General features: G+C 36.5%; 1 protein-coding gene across 5 annotated transcripts in view; it reads right to left on the bottom strand.

Moving 5' to 3' along the window:
• The window catches only part of phtf (putative homeodomain transcription factor), a 291,193-nt gene that overhangs the window by 196,473 nt on the left and 72,455 nt on the right, over positions 1–22,265 (bottom strand). For all 5 annotated transcript variants that reach the window (XM_090407495.1, XM_090407494.1, XM_090407497.1 and 2 more), the window contains 2 exons: positions 20,829–20,937; positions 6,044–6,168 (listed from right to left, as the gene is read on the bottom strand). In XM_090407495.1, coding sequence (XP_090263621.1) covers positions 6,044–6,168; positions 20,829–20,937 — 234 coding nt within the window. The remainder of the gene's footprint in view (positions 1–6,043; positions 6,169–20,828; positions 20,938–22,265) is intronic.

Here is a 22,265-nt window from a genome sequence, read left to right as displayed (position 1 = left end):
TGGATAATAAGGTAGATGTTCCAACATTTCATAGTGCAGATCATCCCTTAATTTTCCCATTGCCAAAACACCTTTGTGGGCAGGTGCATTGTTGTGATGAAAGATGATATTTTCTTCTGCAAACCGGGTCTTCATTATTATTATTACAACGTGCCACCTCCAGGGAGTCCACTCGTCATCTCATCAAGGAAGGGCTCCGACTCTATACATCTCTCTCTCTCTCTCTCTACCTCAATCCACCAACTACACCAACGCCATCTACCGTCCACCACCACTATTTCCACAGATAATCACAAACATCCATGCCCATGCGGGATTCAAACCCGCAACCATTTGGCTGGAGAGCGGATACGCTAACCACTCGGCCAACCAGGCCAGCGCATGACTTTTTTTTATCTTGTTTGGGTAAAAGATCGGAATAATATTCCCTGGTTATTATTTCAACCTTTTCTCATGACTTTTTTCATTTTGTCTGGTTAAAAGATCGGAATAATATTCCCTGGTTATTGTTTTACCCTTTTCAAGATAATTAATAAACAAAATGCCTTTAGCATCCCAAAACAACTGATGCCATGACCTTGTCTTCTTTGGCACTGAACAACCAGCTTCTGTCCACTGTTTTGACTGCTGTTTGATTCTGGTGTGTAATGGTGAATCCAAGTCTCATCCATAGTAATAAATTGATGCACAAAATCAGTTTTATTCTTGTTAAAATCTCCAAGCACTGTTCAGAGATTTTCATGTGAGTGCGTTTTTGATCAGCACGCCACTCATCTTGCACAAAGGTTTTTTTCATTTGCAGTTCTTCATGCAAAATATATCCTACACGTTCTTTTGAAATGCCTATAGTCTCAGCAATTTCATGCACTTCGATTTCCCGGTCATCCAATACTATATCGTGCACTGATCAATGATTTCTGGTGGTGTTACACTTTTTTCACGTAAATCATCTTCAAGGCTGATACGGCCACATTTAAACTCGGCAGCCCATTTCTAAATTGTCGAAAACGAAGAAGAAGAGTGTCCATAAACTTTTATGAACTTCGCATGAATTTCTTTTGGCATTAAACCTTCTTTTACAAAGAATTTTATAAGAGCATGATACTCAATTTTATCCATTTGAAGGGATACAGACAACACTTTTGCTTCATACAGCTGTATAAAACAAACTACTTGATAGAATGACTTGCAATTTCACACGGATGCTTAACAGATGTACCAACTTATAAAAAAAAATCTTGCCGATAATGTTGCCATTTATAGTTGAGGCCAAGAACTTTTCAGACCATCCACGTATATAACAATATTGGAATGCTCACAAGTAATAGATAATTTGGAGGAAAATTGCTGATAAGAGATTAATGTAAATTTAATCATGTAGTGCTGTCATAGTAACCTGAGATTTCCTGCTATGTACTCCCTCGAGAATACATAGCAGGAAACTGATGATGATGAGGATTTCGCTCATAGGTCAAGGTAAGTAAGAAAGTCTGGAAGGATGCCATCAATGGTAGGAACAACTTTACCTGTTTAAGTTAGTCCAAGTTTTTTTACAAAAAAAAAAAAAAAAAATTTTTTTGTAAAAATGATGTTCAATGGAGCAGTGACCAAGCCTTGCGACTTGATCTGTTAAAGTTGAGGCTATTCATTTCTTAATGGCAGTGAGCTCTTCTATCATTATCCAATGAGAGGGTAGAAGCAGTGTCTGGATGGTTCTGTTGTTCATACTCTAAAAGAAGTTGACCAGCATGGTGTGTAGATTTTCCTGAATCCACTTGGGATGTGTTTCTTGCATCCTATGATAAGTTCTTTCACAGTTATCAACTGTAGGTGGAATCATGTTGATGATGTTTTCAATTAATTCAGTAAATTTTGGCCAGTTTGCTTTCCTGAGATTTCATCAGGATATTTCAAAGTTGTTTATTTTGGGGATTACAAGTCCTACAGTAATTAGACAGGGTCTGTGCTAGCTGTGAGAAAAAGAAAGCAGTACTTCAAAGGTTCAGGTGAGAGGAGTTTCTTCCATATCAGTGGTGATAAAACAGAAGTCAAGAATTGTCTCTGATCCCCATCCTCCAAGATTTGAATGTTCCAGGTTGCTTGCTGTCATAGAGGAGGAGGTGAATGTTAACATCCAGTCTGTCAATTGCAGGCCTGACATCATCCTTGGGGATGATGTCAGGATGGGCTGACAGAAGAACTTCAGGACTTGGTCAGTCAAGTAGAGGAGGCCTTACATGCATTATAGATTGAGCTGTGTAGCTGGATATAAACAAAATAGGTCAGTTTGTGAATGGTCCAGAGATTCAGAAATTCTTTCCAGATTTGATTTTGAGTAGATTGCCAAGTCATGTCTTTCATCAGGTTCACCAGTGAGAAGAATGTAACCAGGAATGGCACTATTGGTACTATTTCCTTATGAGGTGTGTGGTGAGTTTCTTGTAAGTTGATAATGTCTACTTTGTGTTTGGAAAGGATGTATCATTTAGTTCCTCTGATTTTGAACTAGTAAATCCCTCAATGTTCAACTGGAGTATAGTTAGAAAATTCCTGATGTTCTTGTTTGGTTGTGTTCATTCATTTTTAAGGTAACTGAAATGATTTAGAGACTGTAATAGAATTTTCACACATAGCCCTCTGCCTAAGCTATGGATGTGAACCTTGTTGAGCTGGGCAACGTTCAAGCCAGTATGTCCACTTGGATATGTGTGCTCATTTCTTGTAGTGTCCAGGATACCATGTTGGCGTTACATTATCCTAACTTAAGCAGGTCTGGATAGCCTACATTTTTCTTTCTTATGGGAAAAAGTACCTTTTTAATTTGCTAACTATTTTTAGTTTAATTCTAGGAATCTCACTAAAGCTGAGGAGGCCTGTGAAAATTCTATTTATAAAGAATTTGATATAAGTGCTCCATTCTTTATTCATATTAATTATATCTACTTACATTTCTATCTTGAAAAAGTTGGTTTGATAAGTTTGGAGTTAAATTGTGTATGAATGTTGACCAGTGGCTTGTATTCTTACATTAATATAGAAAAGCAGAGGATGGCAGTGGTCAGTTTGGTAGAGCAGTGCTCTGAAAATACCTAAAAAAAAAGGCTAATTCAGAAACAAAGCATCTATAAGAAAGTGACTTGTAAGGTGGGGGAGGAGAAGAAACAGAGAGGTGTAATCTCTGTCTAAAAGAGGGCAAATTAAGCAATTTGCCCTCTTTTAGGTACAAATGAGAATTCAATTAAATGTATACATGAATAGACAAACTAATTGAGCATGTTAATCATTTTAATTAACTGAGCTATAAAATATGTTTTAGACCCTAACTAATAAAATAAATAAACAAATTCTCCAAAGTAAACATAATATTAAAGAACACTACAACCAACAATAGAAAAATTAAGCATGCATAATTCTTAATTATACATGCTTAATTTTTGTGAGTATTTTTATCAGAACCAATATTTATAATATTTTATCAGAGCCATTCATTAGGTAAAACCTACTTCAAAATAAAACATATTTTATCAAAATCATAATTCATCACAACTTCCAAAAAAGTACAGGGTAACCCTCGTATAACGCAATACTAGGTTCCATAGTAATGCAGAGTTATATAAGCTGCATTATGTGAGACTTGGATCACAGAAAAAAAGTAGGGTTAGGTTCCGAAATCGTTCTTTTTTTTCATGTAAGTTAAGAAAACATATAAACTATGAAACAAATACATAGTAAAAAAATTATAAAAAATTATAAATTGTACGTAAACTTCTTTGCACATAATACATAAATGTTTCAGGCAAAATAAAATAAAGTGTATATTTGAATCATCATCACTCTCTTCAAAACTAACATTTCGTAGATGTTCTTTATTTATGAGTGGCTGGACATCGTCCTCACTTGAAATCTTTTGGACATCATTAGTATAATTCTCATTGCACACTTCGACTGGTTTAGTTATCAACAAGTCAGTAATAAGACCTTGCTTACCACTATGCTGCAATTTTTTATTGAGTTCATAATACGGAGCTAAACAAATATCCAATTGTCTCTTGAATTTTCCGGAGCGCTCCATTGAGAGATCATTATCCATAAAATAACTTTCTTGCCAAGTTTAATCCTTCTGCTAATTTCTTTAAACTGAATTCTTTAATGGATTCATCGCAATCAGAATCTTCGGCAGAACTTTCCCCACCATTTGGTTCTGTTAATTGTACTGGTTCCTCCTAATTTAAATCTATTTCCCCCATCAATTAATTCATTAATTTCGTTTTCAACCATATCGCAAAAGTGCTCTAAGTGGCCATTACTATAAAAATATTTTTTTTTACATAAAAAAAGTACTACATATTGTATGTAACTCACCAAAAAATAAAGTGGTCAGATTGAGATTAACACACTTATGATTTTTAATGCGCTTTCCTGGCAGAAAACGAAGATGATTTTCAACAATAAACTTTATATAGTAAACAGTAAACAATTGACGTACATGTGTGCTAATGGGTATTTTCCCTAATATAAATTCACTACTTATAACTACATGCACGATATGGGCAGACACAAATTAATGAAGATAAAATTTGATTTTTAAGTCGTGCGGTGAAAAATATATGAAAAGATAAAGGGTTACTACAGTTTATAGACCATCTTATATCGAAACCTAGTTGTATAAGTACCGTGTTCAAAAAGGTTAGTACAATTTGTAGACCACGCTATATCAAAACCGCTTTGTATAAGTACCGTGTTATACGAGGGTTACCTGTATTTTATTTTAAACTATTGGAAGGGAAGCATGGACAATGAGGTCCTAGTACTCATGTTTTTACGTAACACCATGAAATATTGTTCATTGGCTCAAATACTTTATCTTGAAGATAACCTCCTGTATTATCTTTCCAAGGAGTCTCGACATTGCACACTTGGAAAAGCAGTCTGAACAAGAATACTTCATTCTGTATAACATTTGGAAGTCACTTATCCATTCTTTAGGTACATCAGATTTTTTTTCTATGCTTATAAACATCATCATCATCATCATCAAATTCCTGCCAGGCCTGTACAGGGTTCTTATCTCAATCCAAAAGAAATGAGAGTATGCCTGACAGCTGAAAAGTGCAATGAATACATCCAATTTATGCAGACATGTAATACACATACACTATAAACGTATACAAGCCATACAAAAACAATGGACTTCACATGGCAACATGACTTTCATCTCTCATCTCATTTCTGGTTTTTGCTTTTTTTTTTTTAAATCAACTGGTTTCTGTTAATCTTCAGAGTTTAGCTTACTTTCTTTTTTCTAGTGCTTTATCCTAATAGTGCTGCTGCCACACAACTGACAGCGGATCCTATTAAAGAAATTTTTAATGAGTACACCTCCAGGTATCTTACTGTCTTTAAACAGACACAAATCTCTCTCTCTCTCTCTCTCTCAACAAGACAGTGAGTTTTGGAATTCTGCCAGTGTTAATGTAACATGGTTTAAGGAAAATTATATGGAAAAACTTGACAGGACTGTACAGGGTTCTTATCTCAATCCAAAAGAAACGAGAGTATGCCTGACAGCTGAAAAGTGCAATGAATACATCCCATTTATGCAGACATGTAATACACATACACTACCTATCATAATAATTAAAAATTACTAACCAAAGCACATATAAAAATTCACTATTAATTAATCTACCCTATATATATATAAAATGATAAGCCTTTTTATGTCACGTTTTGAAAATCAGGGGCTACCCTGAGTGTCGAGTCTTCAAAATTCGAGGCATCAGAATTCAAGGAGAACTGGCCCACCAGTCCAGAACTCAGGGGGTTGGGTGCCGTAGGTGCCAGAACCACCCTTTTGAGTCTTCAAAATTCAAGGAGAACGCCTACCAGTCTGGAACATGGGGGGGATTGGGCACCGTAGGGCGTATCCCCCCACCCCAGTATAAGTATATTATTACAGGTAGACATTTTTAAACATGTTACCGATACAAAAGACTTTTTGTAATTATCAAAAACACTACATAAAATACTGAGATTTAGCTACCTTTTAGTTCTTGCAACTTTCTTAAGAGCAGTCTTGTTAGTGTATGTTGCTACAATCTGAGAATGAACAGCTGTCAATACTAGCATCATAACTACAGGAGTTACAATTTCTGATGTTGGAACATCCTGTAAAAAAATAAAATAAAATAAAACAAATTATAAGTTTTTTTTTTTTCATTTTCTCTAGTGAGACAAAGTATTTAAATGTAATATATTTTTAAATATATTACATTTAAAAATAAATAAATAAAATATAGCACATATGGCTTCTGAACAACTACTATCTTCTGATCTCTAACAACTTGGCAGTTTTAAAGATAATATTAATAACAATAAAAATAATATAAAAAGCTAACACCATTTATTATTATTATTAAGAGAGACCTCCAGGGAGTCAGGGACTCATCAAGGGAGGCAATATATTACATGTATGTACCAGCTGTCATACTTCTTCTTGAATTCATTCACAATGCTTTCACACACAACATCCAATAGCAATTCATTCCAATCATGCACCACTCTGAGAGGAAAAAATCTAGATCTCACTCCCTTCTTAGCGACATTCATTCTCAGCTTCCAAGGATGCCCTCTCATCCTTTCGCTACCTTGCATAAAATGAAAAATTCTATAGCATAAATCCTATATGAATCTTCCAGAAGTTTGTAAGTCTCAATCACATAACCCTTCTTTCTCCTGCTTGCTAGTGTCTGCAGTCTACAAATTCTTAATCTATCTTCATAAACAGTATTCCACAATCTTGATATCATTTTTAACACTGTCCTTTGCACTTTCTCCACTGTATCAGAATCACAATGGTCCAAGTGAGGTCTTGTAAAGAGGCAAAATGATATCCTTACCTTTACATGTCAAAGTTTGTTTCAGTATTGCAATTATCTTTTGAGATGTATGTGCAATCTTTGCTATATGGCCCCTGAACTTATCTACTAACACACCAAAATCCCCAGCCTGATCAGTTTCTTCTGGCATAATTCCACCAATATAATACAACATTGGATATCCAATCATGCCAAAGTGCATGATCAGATTTACATTTACTGACACAAATATTCCAATGCCCATAATTTCAGCATATTCAAATCATTCTGCAAGTGCTGCATATCAGCCACATTCCTGATTACCCTACCTATCTCTGTATCATCAGCAAAATGGTTATATGTCACCTCTGAAATCCTTCCCAATGTCATTAATGTAGACTGAATAACAGTGGACTATGGACTGATCCTTGTGGTAGACCACTAGTTATTTTTATTTTATTTTTTATTAATCTTTGTACTGGTTACGGGCAGTACTACCCTTACATCATGTCCAGACATTTCGTCCAGACTTGATACAGGCCTAAGCCTTTACAAGTGTTTTACCCTATGCCTGTTCGAGTTATCATTGTAGTCATTCTCTGGTGGCAACGCCAAGCCACCAGTGTTCTTTCCTCAAGGAAAGAACTTTTATATCCTTTTGTGTAAGACCAAGCTGTTTTAAGTCCTTATAACTATCTGCGCTCCATATGCCATGTAAAGAGATGGTGGCACTGGTAAACCTCGGAGTTGCCCCATGCTCTTCCTGTATCTTACTAACTAGACCTGGGTTATTTTTATAATAATTTACTTTATTATTATGGCTATAGGCTAGTGGGTGCCCTGTTCCCACTACCTGGGCATCAACTACCCAAACGTCGCCATCTCTTTTAAATCTTGCAAACTCACATCCCCCATATACCACTTATTGATATCTGCCAGTCAGTCATCCTTATCCATGCTAATATTTTATAATCCAATACCATATTCTCCAATTCATGGAACAGTCTTCCATGTTGTATTCTGTCAAAAGAATTAGCAATATCAATAAGTATCATGGTAGATCCATTTCCCTTGTCTAGTTCAATGGTAACAAAGAAAGTGAACATGACCTTCCCTTGGTAAACATTTGCTGTTCATTGCAAAGTAGAGATTCTCTGATAACCCATTTCTGAATGCAAGCTCTAACTAACTTTTCCAAAACCTTCACCACCACTCCTGAGATAGTGATTAGTCAATAGTTGGATATTGACCAATCACTTGGACATTGCATCACCCTTGTGTAATGGGATTAACATACATTCTTTTCACTCCTGCAGAATATTCTTTGTTCCATGGCTCAAATTATATAGCATGGTCAAAGGAATAGCTAGTTCAACTGAACACCCTTTTAGCACCTGTGCTTATATCCCATCAGTCCCTATTGCTGAATTGTTATTCAGTTGGTGCAACAGCTCCAATACCCCTCTTCAATAATAAATTTAGTTTTATCCTTTACCCAAGTGTAGGCAAACAAAATTTGTGCCTGAAGTATCTTCAGGACTGAGGCAACTCGTAGTAAAGGTGGACCAAGCTCTCATCACTCCTTGTCTCAGTATCTCCCATAATACAAAGCACATCTCCTTGCGGACATGTATAATGCTATGCATTAAGGGAAGGGCCACTACCCAGACCAGTTTTGACCTTTACTGAAGTCTCGTCAGCGGGAGCAAGACCCAGAAGTGGTGATATTAAGGCAGAAACAATGGAGATGTCATATTTACTTATATAAGTTGCCAAAAGGTGTACCACCTTATTATTAACTAACTCCGGATTTAGAGAAAGATGTTGGAAGTTTATTTTCCACTTGGTTAGACTATAATAAATTTAGTTTAATCCTTTACCCAAGTGTAGGCAAACAAAGTTTGCGCCTGAAGTATCTTCAGGACTGAGGCAACTCGTAGTAAAGGTGGATCAAGCTCTCATAACTCCTTATTTCAGTATCTCCCATAATGCAAAGCACATCTCCTTGCAGACATGTATAATGCTATGCATTAAGGGAAGGGTCACTACCCAGACCAGTTTCGACCTTTATTGAGGTCCTGTCAGTGGGAGACTGATCGAGAAGTGGTGATACTAAGGCAGAAGCAATGGAGAGGTCATATTTACTAATACGAGTTGCCAAAAGGTGTACCACCTTATTATTAATTTACTCTGGATTTAGAGAAAGATGTTGGAAGTTTATTTTCCACTTGGTTAGACTATAATAAATTTAGTTTAATCCTTTACTCAATATGACCTCTCCATTGCTTCTGCCTTAGTATCACCACTTCTGGGTCGGTCTCCCACTGACGAGACTTCAATAAAGGTCGAAACCGGTCTGGGTAGTGGCCCTTCCCTTAATGCATAGCATTATACATGTCCGCAAGGAGATGTGCTTTGTATTATGGGAGATACTGAGACAAGAAGTGATGAGAGCTTGGTCCACCTTTACTACGAGCTGCCTCAGTCATGAAGATATTTCAGGAGCAAACTTTGTTTGCTACACCTGGGTAAAGAATGAAACTAAATTTATTAAAGTCTAACGAAGTGGAAAATAAACTTCCACCCCCACTCTTCATACACCTGAGTTTCTTCATTCAGTGAAGAGGTAGCAGTGAACTCAATGTTGCATACACCAGGTTGATAGCAAAATGGGCATTCATTAGTTGAATAACCTCACACCATCTGCATTCAGTAGTTATTCTTTCATATTTTTTCTTTCTTTTACTTAATTTTACTTTTGCATAACAATAGAATTCTTTGGGGTTGTCTTTAAGTCAAATTCTTTTAATACTCAGACTTAGCTTTCCATACAACAGTTATGACTCTTCTAGCCTGCTGCTTCTAATTTTCATAACAAACATCATCCTTATGCATACAGTATTCCTTCCACGTCATCCTTTTCTTACGAAACTCTTGCTTGATAAGATTACCCATCCATTTGACTCCTACCCTATTTATTTTTTGAACTCTCTGGACACATTCTGATAATGCATCATTTAAGTATTCTTTAAATGCTTCTCATGCACTGTGATATTCTTCCCAACCAGCAACTGATACCATTGCAATGAACTCAGTATACTCCTCAGTTGGTCATAATTCCCTGCTTTGTAGCACAGCATGTAACCTTTTCTGAATGGGACATAAATTTAGCCACTTCCCAAATGAGTGCTGCATTGTCACTATCACCAACCAGAGGCAGAGTAGTTACATCTTAACCAAAACACCCTCTTACACTATAATCAAATCTAACATTATTTGACCTCAAGTTCTTTCTGTTACGTGCTGCTTGAGGAAGATATCTCGCAACAGTTCTCAATAAATTCAGTTTCCTTCATGAGATTTTACCTCTACCAAATCAATGTTTGGATAATTAAAGTCCCCCATTATGATTATTCTTTTTGCACCCATCATCACCAACTGATCCACTAGGTCTGTAACAACACCCCCACTATGTATTTGATCTTGTTAGATTCCACTTCACACCAGATGGCTTCAAACTCACTGACACATGCAAAACTGTTACTAATATTACAATCATAGGTCAACACTAAATGGAATTAAGTTGTCCGATATCATTAGCCGCATGTACCCCCCCCTCCTATCCTGTCTAGCTTTGCTAAAAATACTGTACCTTTTACACTCGATACCAGTTAATATGTCTAATTCTAATAGTCAGGTCACTAATGCCTACAATCTGAGGTCCCAACATATTGACCAAGGCAACAAACTCTACTCCTTTGTTTCTTATACTCCTAGCATTCGTGTACAGACATAAGCTAACTGCATGTTCTTTTGTATACTCTTGTCTGTAGTCTGCGTGACAGTTGGGCAAAATGCAGATCTCTGTTCTTGCCTAGTGCCTGCAGACATCTTTGTACACATTTCATTGGTCAAAACTGGACAAACACAAAATCGAAATCATTCTCTCCTTGTAATCATTTCCATGATAATGCCCATTCCCATCATTAACACAGCTGCATAATATTGTCACTCTTACACAAAGATTTTCAGCATTCCTTCCATTATAATTTAGTTGCCTGACTCCCTGTGTGTTAGGTCTTATACCAATTATTAGTTGTTTTAAGACTCCTGATACCAAATGCATCCAACTGTGGGCTGTCCCTCTTATACAAATTCAATCCTCACTCAAAACTCACTCCACACATCTAAAAACTTGCATCCATTCCTTTTACACAGCCTACACATCAAATCGATCATAGTCCTTCTTAATTAATTTTTATCATATCAAGATAATATTCTTATGATTTTCACTTTCTCACTCTTCATTCTTGCTTCTTCCATCAACCCTTTTATATCCTCCTCTCATAAACCGTTATAATCCACTCATCAATAACATGTTTTATGATAGTCACCATACCAAATCATATCTTCTTTTTTACAATCAAAGTTACTTAAATGATTTTTATTACTCACTAACTTACCTGATTCCATGCTTAGTTATTTCTTATTTTGCTGCTTAATTTTCTTTTCCTCCCTATGTTTATTCAAACACTGCTCAATTTTCTGTAATTCCTACATCACCTGTCTAATAATCTGCTTTAACTTCACAATTTTGCAGGTTAATTCATTTTCAACATCCTCCTTAGTAGGGCAAGCCTTCTTGTTCTCGACTTCACTTTTCTTCTTAGTGTTACATTTCTTGTGCATTTTTGTTACCATTGTAAACTATAATACTGCAATATCTTAATAAAAATATATTATAACACTAAATATACCAAAAACACAAAAATATACTACATTAATATACTATAAAACACTAATTTTCTCATCGAAAAACACAATAAAACAGATAAAAATCACCACTTTAAAGAGTGCTAAATTCACTGGCTAATCACAATGTAGCCTTGAACCTAATATTTATGTATCACTTTGGCTATCTTTGATGACATACTTCAGATATAGGGAATGAGATAATATGACCTTTATGTTATGGAAGGGGCAGTCATGAATGAGATAGCATCCCCTAATACCATGTGTTTGCAACTTAGCATTCTGGATTAACAGCAAGACCATTCATCACGTAAACAACATAAATAACTTATTAGATATATGAAGAGCCAAAGGCTTCAATTCGGCAACATATGACTTGTTTAAGTTAAGGGATATTACATCCCATATTGTTTCTTAGCCGAATATAGTAGAAACTATATAAAGTTCGGCGATTCCAAGCGTAAGCAAATACCTGGATACTGCAGCAACTGACCCTAAAGGTAGTGCAAGCTGAGGCAACTCATGTGGAGCAACCAAGGTGGAGCAAGCTCCGATCACCATTCTTGATATTTACCCATAATATGAACTTAGCTCCTAGGAGCTGTATTTCTGTTCTACATTATGAGAGAAGGTCACTACCCAGACCGGTTTCAACCTTTATTGAGGTCTCATCAGTGAGTAGGTAGACCTAGTTAATATCAAGTTTGTAGCGAACAGAACTTACAACCCTTCCATGAGTATTGCCAAGAGGTGTCCTAATAAATTATTAGATATATGAAGAGCCAAAGGCTTTAATTCGGCGACATATGACTTGTTTAAGTTAAGGGATATTACATCCCATATCGTTTCTTAGCCGAATAAGAAACTCAAAGAGTTTCATGCCGAATATAGTAGGAACTATATAAAGTTCGGCGATTCCAAGAGTAAGCAAATACCTGGATACTGCAGCAACTGACCCTAAAGATAGTGCAAGCTGAGGCAACTCATGTCTAAGGTGGAGCAAGCTCCGATCACTATTCTTGATATTTACCCATAATGTGAACAACTTAGCTCCTAGGAGCTGTATTTCTGTTCTACATTATGAGAGAAGGTCACTACCCAGACTGGTTTCAACCTTTATTGAGGTCTCATCAGTGAGTAGGTAGACCTAGTTAATATCAAGTTTGTAGCAAACAGAACTTACAACCCTCTTCTATGAGTATTGCCGAGAGGTGTCCTAATAAATTATTAGATATATGACTTGTTTAAGTTAAGGGATATTATATCCCATATCGTTTCTTAGCCAAATAAGAAACTCAAAGAGTTTCATGCCGAATATAGTAGAAACTATATAATGTTCGGCGATTCCAAGCGTAAGCAAATACCTGGATACTGCAGTAACTGACCCTAAAGGTAGTGCAAGCTGAGGCAACTCATGTCTAAGGTGGAGCAAGCTCCGATCACTATTCTTGATATTTACCCATAATGTGAACTTAGCTCCTAGGAGCTGTATTTCTGTTCTACATTATGAGAGAAGGTCAAATATCAAGAATAGTGATCGGAGCTTGCTCCACCTTAGACATGAGTTGCCTCAGCTTGCACTACCTTTAGGGTCAGTTGCTGTAGTATCCAGGTATTTGCTTACGCTTGGAATCGCTGAACTTTATATAGTTTCTACTATATTCGGCATGAAACTCTTTGAGTTTCTTATTCGGCTAAGAAACGATATGATATGGGATGTAATATCCCTTAACTTAAACAAAACATAAATAACATTTGTCATCATTTACAGTCATCCAGACCAGACCTACTACTTGACAGAACCCCAAATTGCAGCTACAATCACTATCGTTCACCTTCAATGTCAACTAATGCGTAAGTGATGCAAAATATACAGCCTCTGCCTATCAAATCAACTCTCCCCCTTCCCCTGATGTTGCCCGTTTCCACAAAACGGTATCCTCCTAGTTCGAGGAAATGCCAGATAGACCCACTAGGTAGTAGATGACCTATACTACCCAGTGAAATACTTAGCTTATTAAAGGCTTTAAGTGATGAATGCTATGTCTGTCCCCCCCCCCATTCTGCATGTAGTATGTATGATACATTTCAAGGACATGCTAAAAATACCTAAATACCCTAAACTTCCACCATTTTGAGGGTACATCAGTAGAAACAGGCCACCTGTCAGATAATAGACCAAAACCTGTCAGAAATAAGTCAGGAGGCATCCCAGTCAGTTTGCACATAACCCCGCTGCCACATACATTGCCAGGTCATGCCCAGATAGGGAGTATGAGTAGTGGAATGTGGGAGGCACTGGCAAATCCACATTATGGTATGGAGACTGATCACTCTCTGCATAGATGTCATATTCAATAATATCTCCTCTTACTGCGAGTCCTCACTTTATCTTCCATCTAACTATAAATGAACCTATAATGAAACATACAAACATAAACAGTGACACGTCAACTAAAACAAACTTCAATAAAAAAAAGGCTACATAATTACACATGCCAGTAACACCATAAGCTATTGATGTCATAAAAATCAATATAAATGACATTCATCATCAATTAGTCATCCAGATCAGACCCAAATTGCAGCTACCTTCAATGTCCAAATTACACACTTCACAATTCCTTTTGTCACAAGGATGGCACCTGTGCCTTTCTGAGATGTGGTGTTGCTTGCTTGTCAGAGAATGGCTAATTTAGAATTCCCTGCTTTTGATCTTTTTGATCTTTGCCTTCCTTTTGATTTGCAGACAGAGCTCAACTGTCTGCAATTTGACTATTCAAATAGTGAGGTCGTCTTCCCAGGTGACTTCAACATCCACAGCTCCATTAAATTTAGTTTAATCCTTTATCCAAGTGTAAGCAAACAAAGTTTGCACCTGAAAATATCTTCAGGCTAAAGGATTAAACTAAATTTATTACAGTCTAACCAAGTGAAAAATAAACTTCCAACATCCACAACTCCAGTTAGCTCCACTTTTCCAACACTGCTAACCAAGCTGGAAATGATGCAGAAGTCTTTGTTATAATCTATGGCTGAAACTTGTACATCTCCTACCTGAATTCCTGGTTACAATCTTCACTCTCTCCCAATACTCTTGATCTTTTTAACCAGTTCTCCTACCAGATACACTATAGAGGTCCCTTGGTGACTCAGATCATAATGGAAAGCAAGTAATCTCTTCCTCTCTGAAAGAATGCTTGCCCTTCATCCAACTACTCCTGACCTCATGTACTTTAGTACTATAAAAAGTATCGAGCAGGAAAACTGGAATTCTACTCTTCCTTTTCATAGCGTGACTATTGCTTCTGCTCTTCTAACATATGCTTTGAGTAAGTCACAGATGTCATCACTGCTGTGAAGGCCTTCATTCAGTATTCTACCAAAAATTCTCATTCACTTTCAAAGCTATTTCAACAGAAAGTACACAAAAGCAGTTGAAGAAAAATAACTTGGCTTACTGCAGGTGGTTTGCATCAGGAACTCTAGCTTCATACCTAGCCTATGCTGAAGCACAAAATAAATACAAAACAATCATCAGCAAACCTAAATCTGACTTCATACAAACCAATGGCAGAAAACTATCTGCTGAAGATGCTATTTTTCACTTACCCAGCAACTAACAACACAAATCCCAAATCTGCCCTTCTCAGAATGCTGTTCACATGTTTAGGATGGTGCACCTAACAGCTCCCTAAAAATTCTTGATGCTGTTCAGGGAAGGGCAATTCAGCTCAAAGATAATTTTATCCTTCCTTTACAGACTAATTTCAACCTCTATCTCACAGATGTCATATTTCATCACTGTGTCTGTTACTTCCATAGCTGTTGCTCCAATAAACTGTCAACAACCATTCCTCACTTTCTGTCAGGCCTGCTAAAAGAAGAACAGTAGCTATCCAGCATCCCTTTTCAGTGCAAATGCAAACACATCAAACCTACTTCTCTGCTTCATTTTCTCTTGACCAGCTTTTCTCATGTTGCATTTTCAAACAACTACAGCCTGCAATTCTTTAAGAAAAATGGAAATAAACTTTTCTTTCTCAATCCTTATCCTGCATTCCACATGCAGCACTGACATACTTAAAGGTTCTTCAACCTCTTGTGTATGGGATCAATATAGAAAAATAATAATCATATTTTAATATGAAAATAACAGATATCATCATCTATCTGGAGGAAATACATCCAATATCACATGCTAGTCCTAACAACTTGCTATAATGAAGTTAGGAAAATAATGAAATACTTTAGGGATGCTTAAGGGTCAAAGCTGTATAACTGAGAGAAGACCTCCACATAGCCTTTAAAGGAATGCAGAGAACCGATGACAACTTCTGATCTAATGTCCAATCCTCACCTTCTCGTGGTGCATCCTGTTGGGTATCTACCTAGATACTGAACGAACGAGGATGGGCTGGAAATTTGGGATTTAGCCGACCAAACTGTATTCTTATTGGCTTAAACTAATATACAAAATGATGGTACAACATGACAAAATTTCATGCTGGCTGGGTCGTCGCCTGTTTAAACAAGGCCCCCATTGTTTTTGCCAGGGAACCAGGGCGAACAACGAAAAGTCAGCTACTGGAACAAATCTGAAAGCACACCCCAACTCAATATCATCAGAGTTAAAGATCGGTACTATCAACATAAGAAGTCTGAATGGCAAAGAAATGGAGCTAGCTGAGGAATTAGATAAGTACCAGATCAACATAATAGGGGTGACTGAAACAAAAAAGGCAAAAACTGGTGAGATCTTTCTGAGAAATAAATACAAAATGTTATATTCAGGCAATAGGCAATAACAATCAAGGAAAAGGAGGAGTTGACATAATATTCAAGATTAAATAAGAGGCTAATCTTCTTGAATGGCAGGCAGTCTCAAGTAGAGTGATGTGGGCAAATATGAGAATGGGGAACTGGACAATGAGACTTATTTGTACCTATAGTCCCACAGAAGGTTCTACTAAAGAAGAATTGGAGGAATTTTTTGAGGCTTTAGAGAAAGCAACTGACACAATGATAAATGAAAACTTGGTCCTTGTTGGGGATCTAAATAGCAGGGTAGAAAATGATTGTCAGACATACAGAAATATTTTGGGAAAATTTTAGAGAAAAGAGCAAAACTAATAATAATGGCAAATACCTGTTGGATTTCTGCTCAGAACATGGGCTGGTTATTACTAACAAAATGTTCCAACATAAAAATATGCACAAATTCACATGAGAGAAGAGGCAAGGAATAAGAAAAGTCTCACTGACTATGTTATTGTTGATAGTGATGTTTTCTCCCTGGTGCAGGACACCAGAGTGTACAGAGGATTTGAAATTGGGAGTGATCACTATTTAGTTTTGAGCAGGATAAAATTGAATTTCATATTGAAAAGCATAACATGTAATAAAGTTTTAAAGTGAATAAAAGTTGAGCAGCTCTCACATGTGAACTGTAGACTAAAATACACAAAGATTATTTTAAAAAAATGAAAGAGTTTGAGAACAGGAACCAAACCTTGGAGATTCAATGGCAAGCCTTGAAGAAAACCCTGATTGATTCAGCCAGAGAGGCATGTGGTGAGGGTGTCTGCAAGGATAGAAAAATTAGAACTCCATGGTGGACACAGGAAGTTAAAGAGGCAGTGAAGGAAAAGAAGAAAGCATATCAAAAGTTCCTGGCAAATAAGTCAGCTTGTGCTCTTAGAGAATACAGAGACAAATGTAAGAAAGCCAAACACGGTGTAAAACTAGCTAAACAAAAGTCATATGAGGACTTTGGCAAGAACATAGAAAATAAATATCAAGAAGGTGGCAGGATATTCTGGAGGTTGTTGAAGAAGCTTAGGAATGGAGAAAAGAGTGCTGTAAAAGGAGTTAGAGATGATAAAGGTGACATGAAAATGGGAAAAAAGATACCACTGAAGTATGGAGTAATTACTTTGAAAAATTGCTAAATTAAACAAGCAGTGATAGCACAGTGGTAAAAAACACTCAACAGGCATAGAGTTAGGAATACATATCCATACTTGAAGTAGAAAAAGCCATCAAAGGCTTGAAATGTGGAAGGGCAGCAGGAGTAGATGATATTCAACCAGAAATGTTGAAGTATGGTGGTATAAAAGTCTTACAGTGGCTGCACTGCATAGTTCAGAAGGCCTGGACAGTGTGACAAATTCCTGATGATTGGAATAGAGCTCGCATAGTACCCATATATAAAAAGGGAAATAAAACTGAATGTGAGAATTACAGAGGTATTTCCCTACTAAGTGTTCCTGGCAAGATTTATGCCAATACTTGAGAAACGGTTGAGAAGAATTGAGGAAGAAAAGCATGGTGAAGAGCAAGTTGGATTCAGGGCAAATAGAGGCTGTCAGGATGAGATCTTTACCTTACGACAAATAGTTGAGAAAGCATGGGAATATAACAAAGATCTGTATTTAATTAAAATTAAAAGTATAACAGATGTTAAAAAAAAAAAAATCTGTATTTAAGTTTTGGCGATCTGGAAAAGGCATATGACAAGGTGCCAAGAGAGAAGCTATTCAATATGCTACAGTTATATGGTGTCAGTGGGGCATTATATCAAGCAATAATCTTTATTTGAGTTGCAAGTCAGCAGTTAGAAATGAAGAAAGTACAGGAAGATGGTTTAATGTTAAATCTGGTGTGAGACAAGGATGTACATTATCCCCTCTGTTATTCATTATATATATGGATCACATTATGAACAAAAGTGCTATTAAACATGATATCAGAATTGGAGATGTTAATGTATGCTCTTGGCTTTATGCGGACGATGTTATACTTCTAAATAAATCCACTACAAGTTTGCAAGATTCCCTGACTAAATTGAATAACTGTTGTAATAGATATGGTATGAAGGTCAGCAATAAAAAGACAAAGACAATGAAAATAGGTAGAATCATTGAAAATGTCAACTGTGTTTTGAATGGAGAACCTGTGGAACAGGTTAAACATTTCAGCTACTTAGGCACGATTTTTAGTGAAGATGGTAAATTAAATATAGAAATGGACAAAAGAATCAGCAAAGCTGGTATGGTGGGAAGTCAATTGAATAAATTCATATGGAATAAGAAAGAAATTAGTCAGAACACTAAATTAGCTGTATACAAGACAGTGTTCAAGCCAATTTTAACTTATGAATCTGAGAGCAGGGTCAGAAGTAAAACACTTGCCCAAAGACTGCAGATATGAGAGTCCTGAGAAAGATTAGAGGCGTGAACAGATGGCATCAATGGCAATATCATATTAAAAACGAGGATATTAGGAAAGAACTTGACATTGTCGGCATCCAGGAATGCAGAGCTAATCTCAGGTGGTATGGTCACTTAAACAGAATGGGCGAAGAAAGATTAGCAAAACAAGTGTTCTCTGCCAGGTTGGCAGGAAAACAACCCAGAGGAAGACCAAGATATAGGTGGATTGATATGGTACAATGTGCCTTAGACGATAGAAATATAAGATATGATAATGATAATATTGGGGTCTTGACAAGTAACAGACTGATCTGGAGAAAAATGGTAGATAGGAACTTAGTAATGATGTAAATTTTTCATGTAGTATTATCATATCCTGTACACCCCTTGAAGGTACATGTCAGGAATTTGATGATGATGATGAAATACTTTACCCCTTTACACAGGATTAATTAAAAGAAAATTACAGTACAACACATTTTGTAAATCTGAGACTGCTTTTGCAACAGGCAATTTCATTTATCCCAAAATTTGAGAGATTAGTATTGTAAAAGTATATTCAAGAGCCATATGCTATTTATATATTCTGCCACAGAGGCACCATGCTAAGGATGTTATTACCCTCCACACACACACACCATTACAATTTGAACTGTTTCCACATTTACTTGATTGCACACATGTTCTGTAGCAACTGATTTTGTGTTCTGAGGATGCCAATATGAAATTCAGTAGATAAATTAACTACTTCATTTATTTTGTTTTTATATGGTATCCAGGGCCAGTCTGAGAGTATCTAATGCCCCTAGGCAAAGAAAATTTAGACGCCCCTATACATTGTCTCTCTATATATATTTTGTCATACTCACACAAGCACACGTACATCTACACAGGTATTACTTACAGAAATACTGCTCTATGGAGAATACTGGCTATTTTGGCCACAAACGTTCTTCAGCCGCTGTAAGAATGTTAGATACACAAGTACCAAAACTATCAGCCATCGGACTTAACTGTCACCTACGAAAAAGCTTGACCGAAGTAATCTGAAATCAGTAGAAGAATGCCGGAGTGGGGATGATGACAAGCAACGTGAGCAAAGAGGAAGACCAATCAGAGATATTATTTCACGAATATTACCAATCAGAATCCCTACCGCTGCAATTCTGTGAAAATTCCCACGCAATTCTTATACTGATTTAGAATAAACTGAATCGAATTAACAAGATGATTAATTCTGTGAGAAAACGAATGACGTAATCCCCAACTTCTCAGACCTCAGAGCTTGGAAAAACAGGGCTTAATCTAAAAATCAACAGAATTAAGTCTATAGGGAATGAAGATAAGAAGTGAGAACAGTCGATTAGTCGCGACCAGTGATTGTTAGTTTGAGGGATACCCCGGAACTTCCCCGCTCAACTTGGGACAGATGCCAGAAGGAGGAAAAATCTCTGCACTTGAGGTTAAGTATATAAAGAGCAGGGGAGTGGAAGAAATAGAGAAAGGCGAAAATAATGTAGGATCATCAGCGAGCAGCAGGATGGCTTGACTTATTTCAGTTTCTTATTATTAATCAAGGTTTTTCTTATTTTTTTTCAAAGGTTGTAATTTTTTCCCGATCTATGTAGCAAAATTTGGCCCCTCGAAGTCTTAGCGGTCCTAGGTTCGCCTAATGATAAAACTGGCCCTGATGGTATCATAACTTTAAAAATCATCCTGATATAAGACTAAAAACTCAAAATGTTAATCTTGTACATGCTTTTCCATTACATTAATTTCTGCAACTGATATGCTATACAAAAGTTCTCAAAAAATATCAAAATTCACCTGGAAAAGACAGGCTTAAATACTAGTTTATAATAGGCATATTCACTGATGTAGTAATTTTTGTTTTTGTAAATTTTATAATTATAATTTAAACAAAAATTAAATAAAACATAAAAAAGAGAAACTCAAACTTAATATCACATAATATAACTGAGTACAGTCAGTAGAAAATACTTACAGAAAACTCAGTATCTTCAGAAGAAAAGTAGAGATACATAGCTGCTCCTTGTAAAAAGTATAACATTACCAGAATACTGCTAATAAACGTACTTGTTTGTTGTTGCCACCTAACAGGGTGAGAAAATTGCAACTGAATAATTCACATTTATCTGTAATGCAATGAAAGTGAAATACATATAAAATTGGAACTATACCAAGTAACTATTAACTTATGGAAATTTGAAATCAGCAAAACTCCAGAATATCTCATATCTGAAGTACGTTCTTCTAAAAACTAAACATTTTTTTGCCTCTGTAAGAAGAGAACAATTATATTAGCCTGTGCTCATAAAGAACAGACAAAAATATGTGTGTGTGTGTGTGTGTATATATATATATGGCAAATTGTAAAAGAAACTAAACAGATCTTGAAGAGACTCTGTAAAGGATATACATATATATATATACAGGGTGTTCGGGATAAATTTGACATATTTATAATTAATTATATTTTTCCGTAAGTTACATGTATTAACACACACTTCTCTTCATTTAAAAGTTTGGACCCTTCTTCATTCATATACAAGATGTCAGAAAGGATGGATAGCTGGAACCCACCTGAATCATGGAAGAGAATAACTTGTATCATGATGATTCGTGCCCGCCATCAAAATAAGGATATTACGACTGCTGCCCAATGCTCCCTGAATACAGTAAAAACAATCAGGCATGAACTAGAGACTTGCAATGGTGACTACGAGGATGTAGCAAGAAGAAAGATCCCTAGCAGACGATCTGATTGCGTTCGTACAGCAGAATTCCTCGCAAATCTGCAGGAACAGGTGTTGAAGAACCCTGGCATTGGAATTCGGGCTTTGTTCGTGGAGTTGCTAACTGTAGTCAAGCCCTGGATAACAAGGGTAGCCAATGGTAGGCCGTATGTATGGCAGCAGGATTCGGCCCCTTGCCACACCTCTGGGAAAAGTCAAAAATGGTTGTCTGAAAATTTCTACGACTTCACCAGTCCAAATGTTTGGCCTCCAAACTCCCCAGACCTTAACCCCATGGATTATTTTGTATGGGGCGCAGTTGAAAAAGACACCAATCGCACTTCCAGTAATACAAAAGCCCAGTTAATGGATAAAATTAAAACAGTTTTTGCGGCCCTTCCCAGGGAGACTGTAGCATCAGCTTGTTCGAGGTTCCGAAGCAGAATTGAAGCTGTGATCGATGCTAATGGTGGTTATTTTGAGTAAATCTTGTTGATAGTATTGTAATTAACTCTGCCTGTAATGTTTTTTTGTCAATTCATTAAATTTAATAGATACAAAGAAGATTTTCTTTTTCCTTACGAAACTGTCAAATTTATCCCGAACACCCTGTATATGATGAATATCAAAAAAGTGGCAAAAAAAAAAAAAAATTCTGAAGCTGCTTACCTTAGAAGTAGAGGTAA

The sequence above is a fragment of the Typopeltis vanoorti genome, chromosome 17 (assembly GCF_054136105.1).
Source record: "Typopeltis vanoorti isolate ZY-2024b chromosome 17, IOZ_Tvanoo_1.0, whole genome shotgun sequence".
NCBI classification, from domain to species: domain Eukaryota; kingdom Metazoa; phylum Arthropoda; class Arachnida; order Uropygi; family Thelyphonidae; genus Typopeltis; species Typopeltis vanoorti.
The sequence above is the reverse complement of the archived record's forward strand: the minus strand, read 5'-3'. Positions and strand labels throughout refer to the sequence as shown.